General features: G+C 55.6%; 2 protein-coding genes across 5 annotated transcripts in view; one reads left to right on the top strand and one right to left on the bottom strand.

Moving 5' to 3' along the window:
• The first annotated feature begins 16 nt into the window (after positions 1 to 16).
• Positions 17 to 14,108, top strand: CLK3 (CDC like kinase 3). Of its 3 annotated transcripts, none has more exons than XM_043921326.1 (13): positions 17 to 157; positions 3,817 to 3,968; positions 4,641 to 4,857; positions 6,693 to 6,789; positions 7,066 to 7,132; positions 9,410 to 9,526; positions 10,135 to 10,301; positions 11,527 to 11,621; positions 11,717 to 11,846; positions 12,092 to 12,174; positions 12,719 to 12,798; positions 12,971 to 13,061; positions 13,697 to 14,108. In XM_043921326.1, the coding sequence occupies exons 2-13, from the start codon at positions 3,817 to 3,819 to the stop codon at positions 13,871 to 13,873; spliced, it is 1,473 nt and encodes a 490-aa protein (XP_043777261.1). In that variant the 5' UTR covers positions 17 to 157; the 3' UTR covers positions 13,874 to 14,108. The 3 variants fall into 3 exon arrangements, with proteins under 3 accessions (XP_043777261.1, XP_043777262.1, XP_043777263.1); XM_043921327.1 differs by having other exon boundaries at positions 117 to 200; XM_043921328.1 differs by lacking the exons at positions 17 to 157; positions 3,817 to 3,968; positions 6,693 to 6,789 and having other exon boundaries at positions 4,749 to 4,857.
• Positions 14,109 to 14,545: 437 nt separating this feature from the next.
• The window catches only part of EDC3 (enhancer of mRNA decapping 3), a 58,022-nt gene continuing 52,390 nt past the window's right edge, over positions 14,546 to 20,177 (bottom strand). For both annotated transcript variants that reach the window (XM_043921324.1, XM_043921325.1), the window contains 2 exons: positions 19,420 to 19,637; positions 14,546 to 17,005 (listed from right to left, as the gene is read on the bottom strand). In XM_043921324.1, coding sequence (XP_043777259.1) covers positions 16,671 to 17,005; positions 19,420 to 19,637 — 553 coding nt within the window. In that variant the 3' untranslated portion in view covers positions 14,546 to 16,670. The remainder of the gene's footprint in view (positions 17,006 to 19,419; positions 19,638 to 20,177) is intronic.

The following is a 20,177-nucleotide window of genomic DNA, read 5'->3' as shown; positions in this document are numbered from 1 at the left end:
CGGCCGGGGCGGGGGGCCGAGCCAGGTCTAGCCCCAGGCTGAGGACGGCTGCGTCACGCGAGGGGCGGGGCTGCCACGGGCGGAGGCCGGAGCCGGAAGCGGAAGAGGCGCTCGGAGCGGGGAGTGGGGCCTAGCAGCAGCCTGAGCCTGGGAGACGGTGAGTGTGGGGCCCGGGCCCGCGACGAGAGCAGTGGCGGGCGGTGAGTCGGCGGGGAGGGCGCGCTAGGTGTGGGTCTCGGGGCTCTTGGTTCGGTCTCGGGCTTCTCCCTTTCGTTTTCTTCTCTGCCCACCTCAGGCCGCGGCCCCGACCTCTCACCCCTGACCCGCCGCTTCTTCCCCAGAGGGCGATCACCACAGACCCCGACCGCTCGCACCCGCGTGTCGGCGTCCGAGCAGAAGAGGCCTCTGAGGCCCCTGCTGGGATCCATCCGGTTTTGGCCCTGCAGCCTGCCCGCGGAATGGGGTCGGGGCCCTACCTGGGATACCCTGGAGGGGCTTTCAGACCCTCCCCTTCCCCTGGCTCGAGGCTTAGTTCGCAGACACCTCTTCCCCGCGCGGCTTGGAGTTTGATTCCGGCCCAAGCTGGCCTGCCTCCCCCGCCCCCCACCCGCCCACCCCAGGTCTCCCCTCGCCTCCACTGGCGGCGGTTACGGGGGACTGGGCTCTGAGATCTCTGGGACCCGAGCGTCAGAAAGGGACGCGAGCGAGGGCCGCAGGCCCCCTGCTTGTTTTGTTGTGATGATGGATCCGCTCCAGCCCTGAAGAGGGGCCAGGCCAAGCTGACAGTACAAATGCCCGGGCTGCTCCTCGCTCCGGGAGTCTGTGCTTTAGTTCCGGGTGCGGGTGTCCTGGTGTGGAGCTGGGGTGGGAATCGCCTGAGCCAGGGCTCCGTCGAAGCAGAGTTGGCAGCCTTCCAGCTTCCCTCCTCCATGCCCTTGAAAAGGAGGAGCGTTTCACCCGGTGGTGGCGGCTTGCAAGGTGGCAGGTTTGAGGTTGCAGTGGTGGGGCAGCGTCAGCCAAAAATAACCGTGGGGCGCTGGGGTGGCAGGGATCCGGGAGGGCAGCCGCTGACCTGGCTGGCTGCTCTTCTTGTCAGCCCAGTTCTCTGGCCAGGAGCAGCAAATGAGATGTAAGCCTGTGCTCAGAAAAAAAAAGCTGGCATCCTCTGCCTGGTTTTCTTCGCATTACCTTTTTCTTCATTGTGCAGAGCAGAGCCTTCCAGAGCATAATTGTGGCCCTACCTTCTTTTAACAACCTGTTTGCAGAGGTCTAAGAATTAGAGATAATTGATGAGAAATGGGCCCTAGAGCCCTAGCTGGAAATAATGAGCATCTGGTATTTCCAATATTTCAGCTGCCTAGAATGTGTTAAAGGAAGTTATATTCTCTATGATTGCCTTGTGTATGGTGTTTTATATAGCTCTTACACTTGTCCTCTCCTTTGCCAAGTTGGCTGGGAGGTCGTGTTATCTCCATTTTCCAGATATGGTAACCAAGGCCCAGAGTGACTTGTATAAGGTTAAGAGACCAGTAAACAGCAGCACTGGGATTTTGTTCAGGGTTTTCTACCCAAAGGTCTCTCCCCTCTGGTTCCTTGGAAGGGACTTTTAAAATGTCCTTAGGTGGCGCTAGTGGTAAAGAACCCTCCTGCCAATGCAGGAGATGTAAGAGATGCAGGTTCCATCCCGGGGTCGAGATCACCTGGAGAAGGGCATGGCAACCCACTCCAGTAGTCTTGCCTGGAGAATCCCATGGACAGAGGAGCCTGGCAGGCTACAGCCCAAAGGGTCACAGAGTCAGACATGACTGAATTGACTTAGCATGCATACACACAATGCTCTTAAGGCATTTAACACAGACCCAGAGGTGTTACCTGGAACCTTTTTAATGTTGTTAGTGAAAAGCTGCCTTCAGTACGTCTTGTGGGCCCAGACCTGTGCTAGGCATTTGACCTTAAGGCATGTACTAGGCATGTTACTTAAAGGGTGGCATAATTTAATCCTCACGGAGCCCTGTAAGAAATTACTATCCCCGTGTTGCAAGAGGAAGCTGAAGGTTGGAGTTGTTTAATAACTTGCCTAAAGGCACAAGCTGGAAGTGGCAGTGCCAGGATTCAGATTGACTTCTCTCTGACTCTGAAGCTGTGCTCTTTCCATTAACATGACCATGTCTGTACATGAACCTTGTAGGTCTCAGGAAGGAGTCTTTGGCCTGTTGTGGACTAGACCAGGTCTGATGCTTTGCCCAGTGAGGATGGGCAGTGCCTTTGTTCTGGTCACTGGAGCATCTTCGTGTCACTTAGTGAGATGTGAGATACTGCCTTCATTCCATTACTTGGGGACCTGACCCAGCCATAATGGCAGGGAAACAGTGAAACATTGATCTGCTGATCACCAAAACAGAACTGCAGTCTGAGCTCTTGAGCTGTTAACAAAGAATTTATCTCCAAGGGTTGCTGGGGCCTAGACTTTCAGGTAGAGGGCAGAAGACAGCTGCTAGCCAGGAGACTGAGGGCAGTGACTTTCTTGGGATCCCAGGAAAGCTCCCAGGTGTTTTGTCAGATATGCTTTGGTGACCTGCTCATTCACGGAGAGCTGTTCCATCCTTTTCTCCTCCAGACCCTTCTCATGAGATGGGGCAGCCTCAATGGATTTGTCCAAAATGTGCTTCATCAGGCAAGCCTAGGACTGACCATCATTGGTTGGCTATGGCCAAGTAAAGGATTGGGAGGGAGGCTAGCTATAGTCTCTGACCGAGCCCTCCCAAGGGAGTAGTGTCAGGTTTGGGGGTATGGGTGGAACAGGGAGCTGGCCTCACATAGCTCGTGGCTGAACCAACCTGGCAATTTCCTGTGGTGAACATAAATTCCCACTGAACTAGGAATAGTGAGGTGGGGCCCTTTTGGCCAGCCTCTGTGAACACAGAGCTTGCCAGGCAGACAACCTTCTGGCTCCTCCTGAGATGGGCACAAAAGAGGGTACTGGATCAGGGGATTTAGAAGAGGGAACAGTAATGGTCCTGTGGGGGTGAGGCTCTGCCTGGGCATGGCACCAGTGGCAGTTGGTCTAAGGGTGCTAAATAGGCTTCAGGCAACTCACTTGGTTGCTCTGAAGACGCCTGGCATCTTTACTGATTCTGAGACTGAATTTAGACGAACAAGGACTGGATAGACCCCCATGTCTGCTTGACCAGACCCTTAGGTGGGCTCGGGAATGTTTGGGGGCCCCTCTTTGTCCGGGGCATGGTCTTCTCATTTCTGCCTGTGGCTCCTCACACTGATTTGTGGTCCTTGCTCCCTTGAGTGGGGTACAATTCAGGGCCTCAACCAGGCAACTTGGCTTCTCAAACTCGAGGTCTTTCACCCCTTGCTCCTGCGTGTTGGCTCCCTGCCAGCAGCCTTTTGACTCTGACCTCTGGCTCAACAGAACAGGCCCTTCATAGGACCCTACAGACAAGCAGGAGGGAACTGAGCACGAGGCTCCCTTTCTTCTTGGGGGTCTTCTGTGGGGGTGCTCACCAGCCCCTTCCTGCATTCTGCCTCAACACCGGTCCTGGCTCACCTGGTTCCCTGAGTGCTCAGGCCACCAGGCCAGTGACGCTGTGCTGGGGAGGCAGCTGTTTGTTTGCTCACCAGCAGAGAAGGGTGTTACCCATTGTCTGCTGTTTGACCAGTGTGACCTCAGAGTTCTTCATCACTTCATAAACCCCTGGGAGGGGCTGCCCCCAAACAGAACAATGGGCCTCTTCTTCAGGAGCGCCTAGGCAGCCCAGTGGCTGGCTGTGTGTTCAGCAGGGCTTTCTATTTCTTGTGGCCTAGATGCATCACTGTAAGCGATACCGCTCCCCTGAGCCAGACCCATACCTGAGCTACCGATGGAAGAGGAGGAGGTCTTACAGTCGGGAGCACGAAGGGAGATTGCGATACCCGTCTCGAAGGGAGCCTCCACCCCGGAGATCTCGGTCTAGAAGGTGAGAGGGAATTAGGTCAGAAGAAAGGACTCCTTACCCCTTTGGGCTAGGGAGATAGTCTGGAGGCTTGTGGCACCCTGGGCCTCTTCAGGTGACTGCCGCCTCTGCTGGGCTGCATCTGGATCACTGCCCTGTCCTCTTCCGTCTCCTTCTCGGATCTCACCTGCACTCCTTGGCCTCAGTTCACCGCCATCCTTGCCCCCCCCTTCTTTCTCTCTCCTTGAGTCTTCCTTCTCCTAACATGTTCCCCCGTTTTGTAGGCCAGCATCTCCCCTGCTAACCTCTGAGCCTTCCTCAGTGTGGGTTAGGAACATAATCTCAGCCCTTTCCAGAGGTTGATCTCTGGTCTTATCTCAGCCCTTAGGCCAAAATTACAGTCTCAGCAGGCCACAGAGAGCTCTGTGATGGGGGAGCCCTCAGAGGCCCTCCGCCATGCCCACCTTCCCCGTGCTCTGCCTCCTACGGCCCTGGAAGGATGCCGTCAGGAGCCCGGGGTCTGGAGACTGGAGTTCACATACACGTGCTCCCCTTCCCCACCTCCCGTAGTCTGGATGCCTCTGCTCCAACAGGCGACCCTTGTGAGCCCTTTGCAAGGACCCCACCACACAAGTCTTGCCTGGCAGCAGGAGCCTGCTTAGGGGGGAGGAAATTCTGACCAGTGACTCTTGGCAGCCATGACCGCCTGCCCTACCAGAGGAGATACCGGGAGCACCGTGACAGCGACACATACCGGTGTGAAGACCGGAGCCCATCCTTTGGAGAGGACTACTATGGATCTTCGCGTTGCCATCATCGCCGGCGGTCACGGGAGAGGGAGCCGTACCGGGCCCGCAAGCATGCCCACCACTGCCACAAACGCCGCACCAGGTCTTGTAGCAGCGCCTCCTCGGTGAGTGGTGGCCAGAGTGTGCTGCTGGGGCTCGAAGGCCTCGTCTCTTTCTAGCCTTCTCTCAGGTGGCTGGTCTGGGTGAGTACTGCCAGCCGTATGCACGCGCATTTGGTGTGTGTGTGTGTTGTGTGTATGTGTTGTCTGGTCCAGTTGCAGGGCTGAGCAGGGGCCCAGCTCCTCTGTCTTCTGGCCCACTGGCAATGGCAACGTAGGGGTTCTGGTTCCGGCGCTGGCTGGCCCCTGGCCTCCCTGTCTCCACACTGCTCCAGGCACAGGCCACGTGTGCGAGTGGCCAGGGACACTTCTTCAGGATCCTTAGTAGGGTTGCTGGTATGTGGTCTGGAGCTGTTTGACCTGGTCCTTCCCACCCAGAGATTGCCCCGCCACCCAGCTGAGTGCTCTGACTGGTGTGGACTGCATCCACCTCTGCAGTCTCCTCTCCACACCCCTCACCAAAGGCCTGGAGGCTGGAGTGCCCATGGGTGGAGGGCGGGGTCCGTCTGTCAGTGAGCTTGGACTGGGACCTGCACTCTGACCTGCAGGCACGCCCTCTTCAGCCTCACCTCTTCATGTGAGGGGCAGTCTAGGCGAGGGGGATGAGCTGCCTGTGGGGTGGGGCCTGTGAAGAAATGGCAGAAAGGCCCCCAGCTCCCGGCCGTGTCCAGTTGCAGGTCACATGCCCAGAGCAGGGCCTTGGAAGCATTCTTATTGTGGAGTGTTGTACAGATCTCTGCTCAGACCGGGAACCTGCTCTGCGCTCAGCTTTCTGGGAAGGAAGGCCAGTTGTGTGTCTCGGAGGGTATATGCTGTCTTGTCTTCCCTTCCCAGCCCTCTGCCCTCCCTCACTGGCTCCCGGCCGCGAGGCCCCTGAGGAGTATGGTGCAGCGGTGGAGGGGGGCCAGGTGTCTTCTCTGCCGCGCTTTCCCGTGACTTCTCTGAGTGGCCGTGGGTTGAGGGTTGACCAGGCATCCGGCATGGCCTGGTACCCTCTCTGCACGCTGCCACAGGTGTGTGGCTCTGCTTCTTCTCTTTTTGGTGCCCTTTGTTGTCATGAGGCTCAGGTTGGGCCTGGCCTGTGAGTCGCCTCGGTGCCAAGGCCAGGGCAGGAGCTGGCTTGGGGCCTGTGTGGGCCGTCGTGGTGGTAGGCCTTGGAGAGTCGACCAGCCCAGAGGATCCAGCGCTCCTTCTCTGTTTGAGGCTGGTGGTGCAAGGGCTGCCGACGAAAGACTGGTTCTGCTGGTGATGCTGAGTCTGGCCACAGATGCTGTCTAGGGGCAGGTGGCAGCTGTCGGGCGTGTGTAGGACCGCGTGGGCAGACAGACTGGGCATTCTGCAGCTGAACCAGAGTGGCCTCTGACCATTCTGGATGATCAGACCGAGGCTTGGCCCGCCGTCTTCTTGCACCCTTCTCACTGCGTCTTCACCCTGGCCGAAGCCGACACGGGAGGGCCGGGAGGGGGAGACTCAGTGGAGGTGGGAGTCAGGCCTGCGACTCTCTACGTGGCCCAGCCCCTTAGCAGCAGAGGCTGGGCGTCTTTCTGAGCATTTGCGGCGCCTTTCTCTTAGATAATGTCCGAGTTTTCTTTACATACCTGTAGCTGTTTTTACTTTTCTGTTTTTGAAGTCAGTTTGTGTCTTGACGTGTCCCTTGCAATATCCCTATCGTTATATATGCTGTGTGCCTTATGAAATGCTGGGATCTGGAAAATCCAATCAACCAACCCACCGGCTCCTCACCGTCTCCACCTCTGCCTTTGACTGACACCTCAATCTGTCAATCGGAACCGCCTACCATGCGATTGGTCGGATGGCGTTTCGGGGGGCGGTGCATGCAGAGAAGCCAACAGAGCAGTAAGCGCAGCAGCCGGAGTGTGGAAGATGACAAGGAGGGCCACCTGGTGTGCCGGATCGGCGATTGGCTCCAAGAGCGATGTACAGCCACCTTTCGTAAAACTTTACCTCTCTACTTTCTATCCCCCTTGTTAGACGAGACCTCTCCTGCCCGAGGGGCCTCTATTGCGCGTGGTGCCTTAGAGGGGCCACCAGTAATTGCCTGAATGACACAGACGCTAGCAACTTCTGTTTTTAAGAGTGTAGCAGTGAGAAAGAAACCTTTTATGTTTTTGAGAATTTGAATGCTGTGAACTTACAGGAGCTGCCAGCCCTCCGTCCTCCAGGTTCTCATGCCCTGTTTCTTTTCTCTCCTAGATGAGATTGTGGGGAACCTGGGTGAAGGCACCTTTGGCAAGGTGGTGGAGTGTTTGGATCATGCCAGGTAAGCTGTCTTCCTGGGAAGAGCTGGCCCGAGGTTCTTGAAGGTGGTGGCAGAGCTTAACCTTTTTCTCTTTGAAGAGTAGCACCAAAGCTCCTATGCATGTTGGGTTTTTGCTGATCCCCTAAAATAGGGAGAAATTCCTGGGATTCATGGGCATGTGGCATCTCTGCCTAAGAACTGATGGTTATTGAATGGTGCTGTTCCAGTTTCCCCACTTCCTCAGGGCTGTGGTGGAGATCAGAACAGGGCAAGACCCTGGCCCCGCCATGGTCTGGATCTGCTTCCTGTGAGCTCTTTTAGGGGCCTGGCAGGGGTTTGAGCATACTGCTGAGCCCAACTCAAGCATGAGCCTCCACCCTCTGGAGGTCTGCCTGAGAGGCCACGTAGGCCCCCGTTGAGAGGAACAAGACCCTGGGCTTTCTCATCAAGCAGGCTGCTGCCTTCTGCAGCGTGGCTAGGGGTTGGGCCCCTTTGAATGTGCTCAGGTAGAGCAGGGGTACACCTGTGTGTGTCGGGATCCTGCTGGGGGTCCCTTGCTCCCTTATAGGCTGAACAGTGAAAAACTTTTTTGTCCCTTGCCATTCCTTGAGACCAGAACCCTTGCCTCCTCTCCCTTAGGCTGGGAGACTGCCGCCTGCGAACCCACTGCCTTTGAGCCTTAAATGGCCTCTCTTTGGTATGGCGCTTTGGCCAGAAAGTGCTTGTGTCCTTGCTGTCTTATTTGAGCCACGTGCTGCCTGTACGTGACTCTTGTATGATTTTAGGGATGAAGAAGCATGCTCAGGGTCTGCCTGTATCCCCCAGCTCGAATGGAGGAGCTGGCCACTGCTCTACTTGGTGCTCCCATGTTGAGGGGTGCCTGGAGAGGACAGTTAAACCTAGCAATTCAGCCTGCCATGTGACCCCAATCTAAGGTAGTGATTATTACCAGCGAAGCCTCCCTGGGCACCCAGTTCCCATTTAAACACTCTTCAGACCCCATGTGGCCCAAGAAGTCAGGGCTGGGACCAGTGGGCTTAGGGACACGTAGACGAGACAGTGGTGAGAGGCGGCAGATCTGAGAGCTGTGGCACGTGAGGGCTCTCTGGGCTGCCACTCTGAGCAGCTAGATCGGAAGCGAGCCTTTGAAGTCACTAAAGGGCAGGCCCAGGGCTCAGGGAACCTTTAGGGAGTCCAGAGGGAGTTGGCCAGTGGGCTTGTTGTGAGAAGGCAGAATTCAGCTCCACGAAAGGAAGGGCCGCCCAACTCTGGCAGTAGCTGTGTGGAAGTGATAAGTTCATCTCAAGGGTCGGAATGCTACTAAGGGATGCTGTTCCAGGAGTCTGGAGTTAGGGCTTTTCCTCTGAGGTCCTTTCCTACTCTGAAAATCTGGGAAAATGGGATGAGAAAAATGCACAGTGTTCTAGAAGATGCCTCTGCCCTTCGACCTGTGAACCTTTCTGGCACCAAGGCCAGCTTCCCAGAGGCCTTAGGCCACACCCTTGTGGACCAGGGCTTATCACTCTAGTTTCCCACTGGGCATCTGAGCACTGGCTCTCCCTTCCTGAGAGTGTTGGGCCTGACAGCCTAACCTCCCCAGTAATTCTGTGCTGGGCACCTGCTCATGGCATACAGGGGTGGTGCTGGGGGTAAGGTGGGAGGTGTGGAGCAGGAATTATTAAAATCCTCATTGGATGCTGAATAAGGGTTCCTGGTGCTCGGGGGTCTCTGACAAATGCCATGGCTGGTATTGAGGCAGGTGGGGCCCGGAGGTGTGCTGAGGGATCGGTCCTGGGGTTCAGTGAGGGGAAGAACCTCTGCTGGCACCTTTCCCTCCTGCCAGGCTCTCACTCCCTTCTGGAACCCCAGGAGGAACAGTTTGTGTAGAGTTGGTGATGTGCTCAGGGTCAGGAGGTGCTGCAGAGGGTTCTGAGTGGGATGGCCTGGCCAGGGTCAGGACTGACTGGCCTCCAGGTCAGGTAACTGAGCAAGCTCTAGGGCTGGTGCTGGTCAGCAGGATAGGGCTCTGCTCCTCTGCCCATTCCTCCTGGGAGCTGGCAGCAGCTGAGATCATAAAAACCTAAGACTGGCACGGTTGTCAACAGTAACTTCATATTGCACAGGTAGAGGTCTGGAGTTGTGTGGGGCAGGCTGGGCATCAAGAATCTGCTGTCTTCAGGGCAGCCCTGTTCCTGGAGTCCTAAGTAGCATTTGCGAGGAGTTGCTGGGTTGGGGTGGAGGGTGGGGGAGGGGCTGCATAGCTTCTCATGAGGACTGCTGCTTCCTTCCCCGGTCCAGAGGGAAGTCTCAGGTTGCCCTGAAGATCATCCGCAATGTAGGCAAGTACCGGGAGGCCGCCCGGCTAGAAATCAACGTTCTCAAGAAGATCAAGGAGAAGGACAAAGAGAACAAATTGTGAGTGTCGGCAGGGAATGGGCGGGAAGCTTCCTAGGGGTCAGTGTCTGTCCAGCCCAGCGGCCCAGACTCAGTGGGGCCGAGCATTGCCCTTTTGCTGGGTCGGCACCATGCCTTCTCCCGACAGCCAGAGCCAGGGGGGTCTGGAGAGTGAGTTTTGCTGGAAGGAACAGCTGGGTTTCAGTCTAGGCTCCACTGCAACCAACTCTATGTTCTGAGGTGGCCTCCTTGCCCTGCATTTGTGAATTAGAGGCTTCACTGGGTTGTGGTGGGCATTAGACAAGATATAAACCCCAAACTGTTTGGGATGCTCACGTCGTCAGAGATATCCAAAGGAGCACACAGACACGGAACATTCACCTCCGCCAAGCACTGTGCTGAGCCCTGCAGACTCAGGAAGCTCGGCAGAGGGCGCTCGTCCTATGGAGTGGCCTGGTTACTCCACCTTTCTGAGAGCAGGGACTGTGCCCATAGTTTTCTTTTTTGTGAATCTGCATCCTGTTTGTGACCCAGCAGCCTGGGAGGGAGTGGGACTGTCTTCACCTGAGGGAGCAGGTGGGCAGCCAGCCCCCCAGCACAGACCCTGAGCCCCATCCGTCCTTCTCCAGCCTGTGCGTCTTGATGTCTGACTGGTTCAACTTCCACGGTCACATGTGCATCGCCTTTGAGCTCCTGGGCAAGAACACCTTTGAGTTCCTAAAGGAGAATAACTTCCAGCCTTACCCTCTGCCACATGTCCGGCACATGGCCTACCAGCTCTGCCACGCCCTTAGATGTAAGTTCCCACCCTCAAGTGGAGCAGGGGCAGCCTCCTGTCTGCAGCAAAGGCACCTGGGGGCCCTGCCCTCCCATCAGTTGCTCCAACACATTGCTGACTGTTCTGCTGGGCCTGAGACACTAGGGCCCCTTTGGCTGAAAGGCCTTCAAGTAGGCAGCTGTGACGATGGAGAGGCTGCCGTCCCCTCCAGGGGCCTCTGGACTGGCCTCTGACCCCAGGCTCTCCGGAAGAGAAAAAGGGAGAGAGATGCTCTAGGTTTAGCCCCGTACCAGCCCCATTCCTACCTTCCTGCATAGGATGAAGAGGTCACAGACTGACCTGGTAGATCCCACCCACAGACCCCGTCTGTCTCACCATTATTTCCCATCTGTCTGCTAGCCTCTAAGGTGGCACCTATGTTCAGTGCTGCAGGATTTGTAGTGGTTGAAACAGGTAGGAAAGGCTCACTGGAGAGGAGGCGGCTAGACCTAGAGCTAGACTGGCAGGGTCTGCATAGGTGACGGGACCGGGGAGAGTGTTCCAAGCCAGGTGAGCCACCCAGTGCTGGCCCAGAGCCTGGCGTGTGCTGCCAGCTCACTGTGGTGAAGAGAGGGCCCATGTCAAGAGAGATGGGCTACACCGTTGGGAGGGTCTTGAGTACCAGATGGGAAAAGAGATGAGTGGCAGCGTACAACCGTCGGTGGGACAGGGTTGGAGGGAAAAAGAGGGAAAAGACTTCCCCTGCTCAGGGTGGGGGGTGAGGGGAGAAAGGCAGGACTGGCTTCATCGTTTCATAGGGGCCCTGTGCTTGGTTTAATGCTCTCCTACTACCATCTTGAGATTCTAAGTAACTTTTGAATAAGGAGACCTACATTTTCATTTTGCCCTGGGCCTTGCAAATTATGTAGCTGGTGCTTGGGAGAGGGAACCACTCCAAGACTGATAATGCAGCTTTGGTTAGAGACCTGGTCCCCTGCAGACAGGTAGGAGGAGGTTTTCTAAATGGAAGGCATCTCCCCTGCCCCCTCAAGAATTAGAACCCTCTGAGTTCATAAGTACAGAGAACCCTTGAGAGGGAAGAGCAGAGACAGTGTGGTCCTCTCCCTCTGCCACTGCTGAGGTTAGGGGCTGAGGGCTCTAGCAGGCTGGCTCTGGAAGAGGGAGCTGGCCTAGCACTGGCAGGCGGGCCAGAGAGGAAGCCCAGGTTTTCAGTGTCTGCTTCCCTCCTCTCCTGCTCCCCCAGTTCTACATGAGAACCAGCTGACCCACACAGACTTGAAGCCAGAGAACATCCTGTTTGTGAATTCTGAGTTTGAAACCCTCTACAATGAGCACAAGGTATTTATTGGTGGGGTAATGGTCGAGGCCCTGTTCCAGGAGTCGGTTACCCACCAGTACAGACTCCTGACCTGGCTCCCTTCCCTGCCCCCCAGAGCTGTGAGGAGAAGTCCGTGAAGAACACCAGCATCCGAGTGGCTGACTTCGGCAGTGCCACGTTTGACCACGAGCATCACACGACCATCGTGGCCACCCGTCACTACCGTCCACCTGAGGTGATCCTCGGTGAGTGACTGCAGCTCCCAGCCCGATAAAGCAGGCAGTTGTTGGCAGGCTATGAAAACAGGGAGTGCGGTGCCTGTTCAGGGGCCAGTGTCCTGAGTCTCTGTGGCTGTTGACTTGGTCTTAAGAAAGGGACTTCTACTGGGTTTTGGCCAGGAGTCTTGCCAGACAGCGTGGTAGTTGCCCTGTGACCTCTGGGCTGGGAGCACAGAGCTGAGTCTCATAGCCCACCCCATTCTGGCTTTCAGAGCTGGGCTGGGCACAGCCCTGTGATGTCTGGAGCATCGGCTGCATTCTCTTTGAGTACTACCGGGGCTTCACACTCTTCCAGGTAAGGCCTCTCCCTCATCACCCCTCTACCCTAAGCTGCAGAGGCCTAGTGTGGGAGGGACTCCCACCCACTCACCAGCATGTTGTGAGATTAGACTCCTGAGGGTTGTAGGTGCTTGGGAAGGAAGAGGTCAGTCAGGGTAGCTGGAACACTCAGGGACTCTTGCAGTCAGTCATCAGGGAAGGAGGACTGGGGTGGGAGGAGTGTTCCAGCCAAGGGGCACAGTGTGAGTGAGGGCATGGAGATGGGCTTGGGCAGGGCACTTTCTGGGGAGAGAGAAGAACTAGCCAGAATGAGCTGTGCCATCATGCAGTACGCTGCATGGGTTGGGAAGTCTCACCCTGAGGGAAGAGGCTGGCTTCCCCCCTGGTCCCAGGCTGCCACCAGGTCAGAGAGGCTGGGGCTGCTGTCCCATTGGTGGGTTTGCATCTCCTGGGGCCGGGAGAGACCTTGACCATCTTTCTTAACCGTTATTCTCCGAGGGACCTTGAGGGGGCAGAGGCTGTCATGATTCCCACTTGCTGTGTCCCTCACCCTTCCACAGACCCACGAGAACCGAGAGCATTTGGTGATGATGGAGAAGATCCTAGGGCCCATCCCATCACACATGATCCACCGGACAAGGTAAGGATTGCTCCCTCAGGGCTTTCCTGCCTCGGAGTGACCTGGCAAAGCTGTTGCCCAGACCTTCCTGCTGGATCAGGCCAGGGTCCCCTGCCTTGCTTCGCTGCTGTTCTCCACACTGCTGCTGTCTTTCCCACTTTAAGGTTCCACCCTTCCTGTCTTCTGTTTTCAGGAAGCAGAAATATTTCTACAAAGGGGGCCTGGTTTGGGATGAGAACAGCTCTGACGGCCGGTATGTGAAGGAGAACTGCAAACCTCTGAAGGTCAGTTTCTGGCTTCCCCCAGCTCAGTGCATGCAAGGACCCCCCAGGCACTGGGCAGACACAGCAGAGGCCAGGCAGCTAGAAACGGCCGCCTCGTGCCGGCTCTGGGAGGCTGTGCCCAAGGCTGCGGGTGCTGGCAGTGAGGCTTCTTGCAAACTGCCCTAGAGGGGCCCTTAGCTCTTCCCCTTTCCCACAGGGTGGCTCTGATGTAATCGGGGGGCATCCGAAGAGCCAGATGTCCAAGACCCTGCTACTTCCCGCTCCCTCTTTTCTCAGTAGGCAGGACTGAGGGGAGGGTGGGGGAAGACGTAGACATGGCCAGGAAGCCTCTGTCAACTGCATTTGGTGCTTGGACAAGTGAATTTCACAGAGGTGTCTACCCACCTGTCAGAACTTTGCACATGGGGGCAGAGGCATCAAGCCAGCAAGACACCCGGTAGCCTGACAAGTTCAGAGCAGACATGATTACAGGCGCGAAAAGCAAAGAGCTGCTCCTTGTCCAGGAGGGCAGAAGTAGTCCTTCGGGGGGCATCCTGCCGCCTCAGCCGTGCAGCAAGGCTTCCCAGAGGCGAGGGGACCGGCTGTGGCTTCCCCCGGCCTGCCATGACACTGAGGCACCTTGTGTCCCTGAGCAGAGTTATATGCTCCAAGACACTCTGGAGCACGTGCAGCTGTTTGACCTGATGAGGAGGATGTTAGAATTTGACCCTGCCCAGCGCATCACACTGGCGGAGGCCCTGCTGCACCCCTTCTTTGCTGGTCTGACCCCTGAGGAGCGGTCCTTCCACACCAGCCGCAACCCAAGCAGATGACAGGCGTGCGGCCACTGCACCAGAGATGGAGAGCGGGACTGGACTGCCCGGCCCCTTTCCTCCAACCTCTACCACCGGCCCCAGGGCCAGAGCCACCCAGTGAACAGTGCAATGTGAAGGAAGGCAGGAGCCTGCAGGGGAGGAGACCTGATGCCCAGCTGCCAGAAAGCACAGATTTGACCCAAGCTATTTATATGTTGTAAAGTTATAATAAAGTGTTTCTTACTGTTTGTAACCCCTGGTACCAGTGTGTCCATCTCCAGGCTCCTTGCCTTCTCCCCTCCCTACCTTATTAATAAAGTTTTTCTTAGCAGTGCTGCTTGTGGAGAGCTACGTGTGAACTGGGCCAGGCCCGGAAAGGCTAGCCAGAAGCTCGGGTGTCCCCGAGCCCAGAAGAGCAGCGGCAGGTCTGCTCAACAGTCCAGAAAAGCACCTGGGCCCTGTCCTGCGCCCGCGTCCCTGCTGGCCCCTATACCTCTCAGCCCCGAAGAATATACCAGGAATGGCCCACGGGTTTACCTCTCCTTCAGCCCTGTCTCTGGCTGAGACTTCAGGCTGTGTATGTCCAATAACTGGCTGGTTGAGGTCAGGTGAGGATCAAGCAGGTTCCTAGGGCTGGGGACGCAGTACCTCACTGCAGCCCACGGAGCAATGTACCACAGCACACAAGACTCCCGTCATTCAGCTTTATTGTAGTGCTGGTTTTTGGTTCCCCAAGAGCTGCATGAATGAGTTTTGGCCACCTGACTGGGGCCCCGTGGGGACTGGGCACTGTGGGTAGGATACCTCTGAAAAGAGGTGAAGATGGAGGAATCATGCTATCTTTACCACCACTGGGGAAGGCCCAGGCTGAGGGCAGCAAGAGGCTCCAGTGCCACCTGGGGAGAAAATAGAGGCTTGGGCACCAACTCCCAGTGGCCCCTCAACACAAGGCCATCACCCACAGGGTCACCATGACTCACTGGAGCAAGCAGTCTTGTGGACCAGGGTCCTAGCTCATTTTTCACTGGACCCAATGGGGAGACCTCACCGCATAAACAGGCAGCCAGAGCCTGCTGAATGGTTGCTTACTAAAATGCCTGTAACCCAGCATTGCTCCTCAAACCATGGGCCCACTTCTAGAGAGGGCCTCATTCAGGAGCTTCTCGGCCCTGAGAGTGAGCAGAGGTTCAGGAAGGATACACAGCGCGGGATTCACAGTCGCTGGCCGCCATCCACCGCTGGAGACAATTTAACATCTGAGGGAGGCTGGGAGGGAAGGAGGGACCAGCCCTCTCTGCCCTGCCTAATCTGCCCCAGCTATGCTCCGATAAGGAAAGTGATAAGCATCCTGAAACCCAGGGTACCAGGGCCTACCCTGCATCCATGATCCTTGGCAGGCCCTTCCACTCACCCCCTTAACCATACTGGGTGGGCACAGAGCAGAAGGAAGCCTGAAGCCCTGAAAAAGGCTTTAAAGCACAAGCCTCTGCAAGGGCCCCACTCGGGAACTCTAGGACATGGCTCCTGTTCTGCCAACTTCTGGGGCCTGTGAACATCTGGGGGCTCAGTGTCTTAGGATCTGAGCAGCACTGTGTTCCTAAGGCTGAGTCCCACCAGCTAGCTCATCCAGAACTAGCCTCATTTTGGCATCTTAGAGACAGGGTGCTGGCCCTGAGCCTACACATCTAGAGAGGACAATCAAAGGGTTGAAGGCCCAGACTGTAAAAGCTGGGGGGCTGGGGGAGAGCCCACGTGGGAGGGACATGCACCCACAGCTGCAATGGACCATTTCAGGGGAAGGGCAGAGGGGGCAGAAGAGAGTAGGGATATATGTGCAGGCAAGGAGGAGGGGGGAGTGGTGGCTTAGGACAGAAGCACCAGGGAGCCTCTTCTGGTTCAGCACCAGGCTCCCCCAGGGGCCTCCCCAATACTGAACATTAAAGCTGCACCCTGAGGGGTCTGGCCCCAGACTAGGCAAAGGCTCAGTCCCCAGCTAGAGAGTATGGGGTTGGGGGGCACTGCTGGCAAGATGGGCACTGTGGTTCTACAGTAACATAAGCTTACACTACCTGGGCTGCAGACAACAGAAAAACAGTAAAAAAAAAAAAAAAAAAAAATCCCAATACAGTAACACCATTCAGATGCAACCCTGCCCCCCTTCCCTGCCTCTCAGAGTGATGGAGTGGAAAGGAGGAAGGACCCTTGGAAAAAAAAAAAAACCCTAGCACAAAACTTGATCAGCTCAGGAGAAAGGGTCAAAGCCCCCAAATCATCTTGCGGTGGGGCTCAGGGAAGGCCTCAAAGCCCTCAAACTGAACCGAGAATGCAAGTCTGCCCCCTAGTGGACAGCGGCAGCACAGCCAGTTCTACATGATCAGAGGAGGGGCTGCTTGGCTGGAGGAAGCAGGGGAGACAAAGCCACAAGCTCTAAACCAGAGCAAGCAGAGAGCCCCCAACAGGACTGCCCCACCCCGCGAGGTGTGGGCCCAGGCCCAGTGGCTGTAAACCTGCGAGCTGCCTGTGTCTGTAAACGAAGCCCCACCTGACCACGCAGGGGGCCGAGTGCAGAGATGCCTGGAGCCACTGTGCGCTTAGCCTGCCACTAGCCCCGTGCCCCCGGTGGGAAAGCCTTCCCTGGCTCAGGGCACATGACAGGTCAGTTTTAAATATGATCTGTTCTTTCAAAGAAACGAAATGAAAAGAGAAAAAATTTAACAACAAGGTCCATGAAGCTTCACATCCTTAAGGCGTTCGCTGTCAAATTCAGTGTCAGGAGCAGCAGGGGACTACGAGGTCCAGCCCGCCCAGAGCCCTTCTAGGCAGAGTGCAGTGGGATGACAAACTTGCAGCCGAAGGGCGAGTGGTAGTTGATGCCCACCTCCTGGAAGACCTGCTGGGGAATGCCGATGTCGCACAAATAGACGCGGCCCGCGTGCTCCCCCAGAGGCAGAGGCAGGCCCAGAGCCAGTGACCACTTGGCATCAATGCCCTGTTCACCTTCATGCACAGGAGGGTCTATGCTGAGTACTGGCGCCCGGTTCTGGTTGGCCCAGGCCACAGCTGCCTTGTACCAGGGCTGATCCCGCAGGAAGGCATTCTCAGGGCAATCCAGACAGTTGATCACCAGGTCCACAGGGCTAGTGGGCAGATCTGCAGGTGGAAAGAGTGCCATCTGTAACCCCTATAAAGTAGAAAGCAGTCCAGGCTGGGACAAGAACCTCAGTGACCCCAAGAGTGTCTTGTTCAGACACCACTCCAATGCCTCTGCAGAGGCCAGGCTTTTCAAGGTTGGGCCGGGACCCAGGCTCCGGGAGTTCCAAGACCTGGTTGGGCTGGGTGCTAGAGACCAAGGGTACATCAGCCCGATGGGACCACTGTCCTCGTGGAGCTCCCAGGCTGAAGCACTGTCGTGCTGGGTGAGCAGAGCCTCTCAGGACATGAGGCCCCTGCCTCCTCTGCACATCTAACTTCCTGGTAAATTATAAGCTCTGGGAGGGTGGGCTCTATTACCAAGTCAGCCTTCGGGGGGAGGATGTGACCAGGGCCCAGGAGAATTGGGCTGACTGCCATTTGCTGTCTGGCCCTAGAAGTGTGAACAGGCAAGAGCGTGCTCACTCTACACCAGGCTGGCCTGCTCCCACAGCCTGGCCTTGCTGGTCCCCTCACGATTATAAAAATGAGTCCTTCTTGCAGCCCAAACTTAAGAACGCCGAAGGAATCTCTCACTTCTCCCAGGTGTTTAAAAAGGCTTCTTTGCTCTCACCAGGCCTCTGGCACAGTGTAAGAACAGATGGCTCAATAAGCACATAAGTCCTGACCAGCCTAAGAGGTTAAACTGAGACTAGCGGAAGTCAGACCAAACTCAAGGGTGAACATCCTGGAGCAACTGGGATAGGAAGCCTTGTGGGTAGCTGAGGAAGAATAACTGCCTGGAAAAGGGCATCATATTACAGATCTTAAGAGGGGGAACCCACATATGAGGACCCCTTCCCAGGTCTCAGCCTTAAGTACTGACATACCTCAATTAGAGTCTCAGAACAGGCCACTACGAGTGGGGATGGGGGTGTCCATATGAGCCCTGAGGTTTGAGAGTAGGAATGGCATCTTCCCTTCTGCATGCCCACAGGAGCCTGACCTGAGAGTTAAGAGACTGAGGTTCTGGCCCCATCTTGCCATCTGATCCCTGGCAAGGCCCTTTCTCTGGGCCACATTTGCATGCTCCACTTCTGCCCTGTTCTCATTTAAACCCACTCCTATCAGACCATGCTTCACCATACCACTTGAAACTGCTCCTGTCAAGATCACCAGGGGCTTCCACACTGCTGGATCCAGTAGTCAAGTCTCAATCTTCATCTGAACTCAACCTAGGAAGGCCTGCTGACACAGCTGCTCACACCCTCTTTTCTTTACTCGTCTTTCAGGTACCAGACTCTCCAGGCTTTCCTTCTCCTTCAATGACCACTCTTTCCCTGTCTCTTAGCTGGTCCCTTAAACTTCTATCCAAAGAACCCACTCTAACATCCTATCTGTTCTCTCTTCCTAGAAGATACCTTATTCAGGCTCATTACGGCTTTAAATACCACCTCTCCACACTTGTAACTCCACACTGGATCCCTTCCCTTAACTCCAGACTCATCTCCATCAATCAGCATTTCCACCTGCCTATCCAATGGGCATCTTCAACTGAGCTCCTGCTCTTCTTCCCCAAACCTCCCTCAGCTCTTCCCATCTCAGTGATGGCACCTCCATCCTTCCAGTTACTCAGGTCAAGAACCTTGGAGTCGTTCTCTACCCTTCTCTTTCTCTTATCCTTTACATCCAGTCTATAAACTCTTATCTTCAATATTGCTTCAGAAATTAACCACCTTTCATCACTTTCATGCTCTCAGCCACCATCACTTCTCGTTCCAATTATTACAATAGCCTTAATAAATGTGTGTAAGTCTACAGTCTGCGCTCAAACAACAGACGTAATGATCGTCTGGAACCCGAGCTGGATTATATCTTTCTGCTACTTATTCCTAAAGTGACTCTCCATCTCACTCAGACTAAAAGTTCAAACCTTACATAAAGATCCACAGGCCCTTTATGACTGGGCCCTAAAACATCTAAGTCTACTGCTACCCTCCACCCAACCCTCCAACATTCACAAGCTCCCTTCCCTGTTTTATTTGTCTGCATAACACTTACTACCATCTGACCTGAGAGAAATGTCACTTGTCATCTGTCCTAACCAGAATGTAAGCTCCACAAATGCATGGATTAAGAAAAAAAAAAAATCTATCACCATATCCCCAGTGTCAGGAACAGTGCCCATTCTGTACTTATCCGTGAAAAAACTAAATGGATCCCCACCTCTCCATCTGAGTGGTGGGAGAAGGAAGAAGGTGAAGGGATGGGATGTAGGCAAGGAAGGTATTTACTTCCTTAAGACTCTAAGACTACTCGTGAGCAAAGTGCTCTTTACGCTTGTGGTGCTTTTCCACCTGTCACCACTGGGCGGCACCAGCAGACCATGAAAGCACTGAGGAGGGAGCGGGCCCCAACCCTGTGCAAGGGCTCACCTTTGAGGCTAGACACTTGTTGGCCCTGGGTCTTGCTGAAGAGAGACAGCTCATTGGTAATGGATTCCAGCATCTTCACAAAGTTGGGCAGAAAGAGGATGACCTGGACATCATGGTTGGCCAGGTGCCTTCCACAACTGATACCCTGAGCCCCCTTCACGTGAGGCCCACACAGCAGGGCCACTGTAGGCCTCTGGTGAACGTTTTTGGGATTCAGCCTGGAACAGAAGGTAAAGAAGCATCATCAGCCGAGACTTGCCAATCCTTTGCCCCATATACCGGACACCTCCTGGCACCTGCTGCTCTCAGGGCCCAGGTTCTAGAGGGGATGGACAAAATCTACTACAGGCCAAGTTCACAGGGTGGCCTTCCCACTGTCCCACACCTCATCTTTGGGTCCTCTTAGGTGTAGCTAGTGATAAAGAACCCACCTGCCAATTCAGGAGACATGAGACCTGGGTTCAATTCCCGGGTCAGGAACGTCCCCTGGAGGGCATGGCAACCCACTCCAGTTTTCCTGCATGGAGAATCCCATGGACAGAAGAGCCTGGTGGGCTACAGTCCACAGAGTCGCAAAGAGTCAGACATGACTGAGGCGACTTAGCACGCACTAGGTAGTTCGCTTGACCTTGTTCCGTGCAACACCGCTGCCAGAACACTGCTTTCTAACTAAGAACACTTTCTGTTCTCACTGTAGGACCTATTACATCAAACACTTCTCAACAGAGGTTTTTCCACCTCTGCAGCCTTCTTGACTC

Source organism: Cervus elaphus, chromosome 13, assembly GCF_910594005.1.
Source record: "Cervus elaphus chromosome 13, mCerEla1.1, whole genome shotgun sequence".
Taxonomy (NCBI): Eukaryota; Metazoa; Chordata; class Mammalia; order Artiodactyla; family Cervidae; genus Cervus; species Cervus elaphus.
This window is presented reverse-complemented; position numbering and strand designations above follow the sequence as displayed.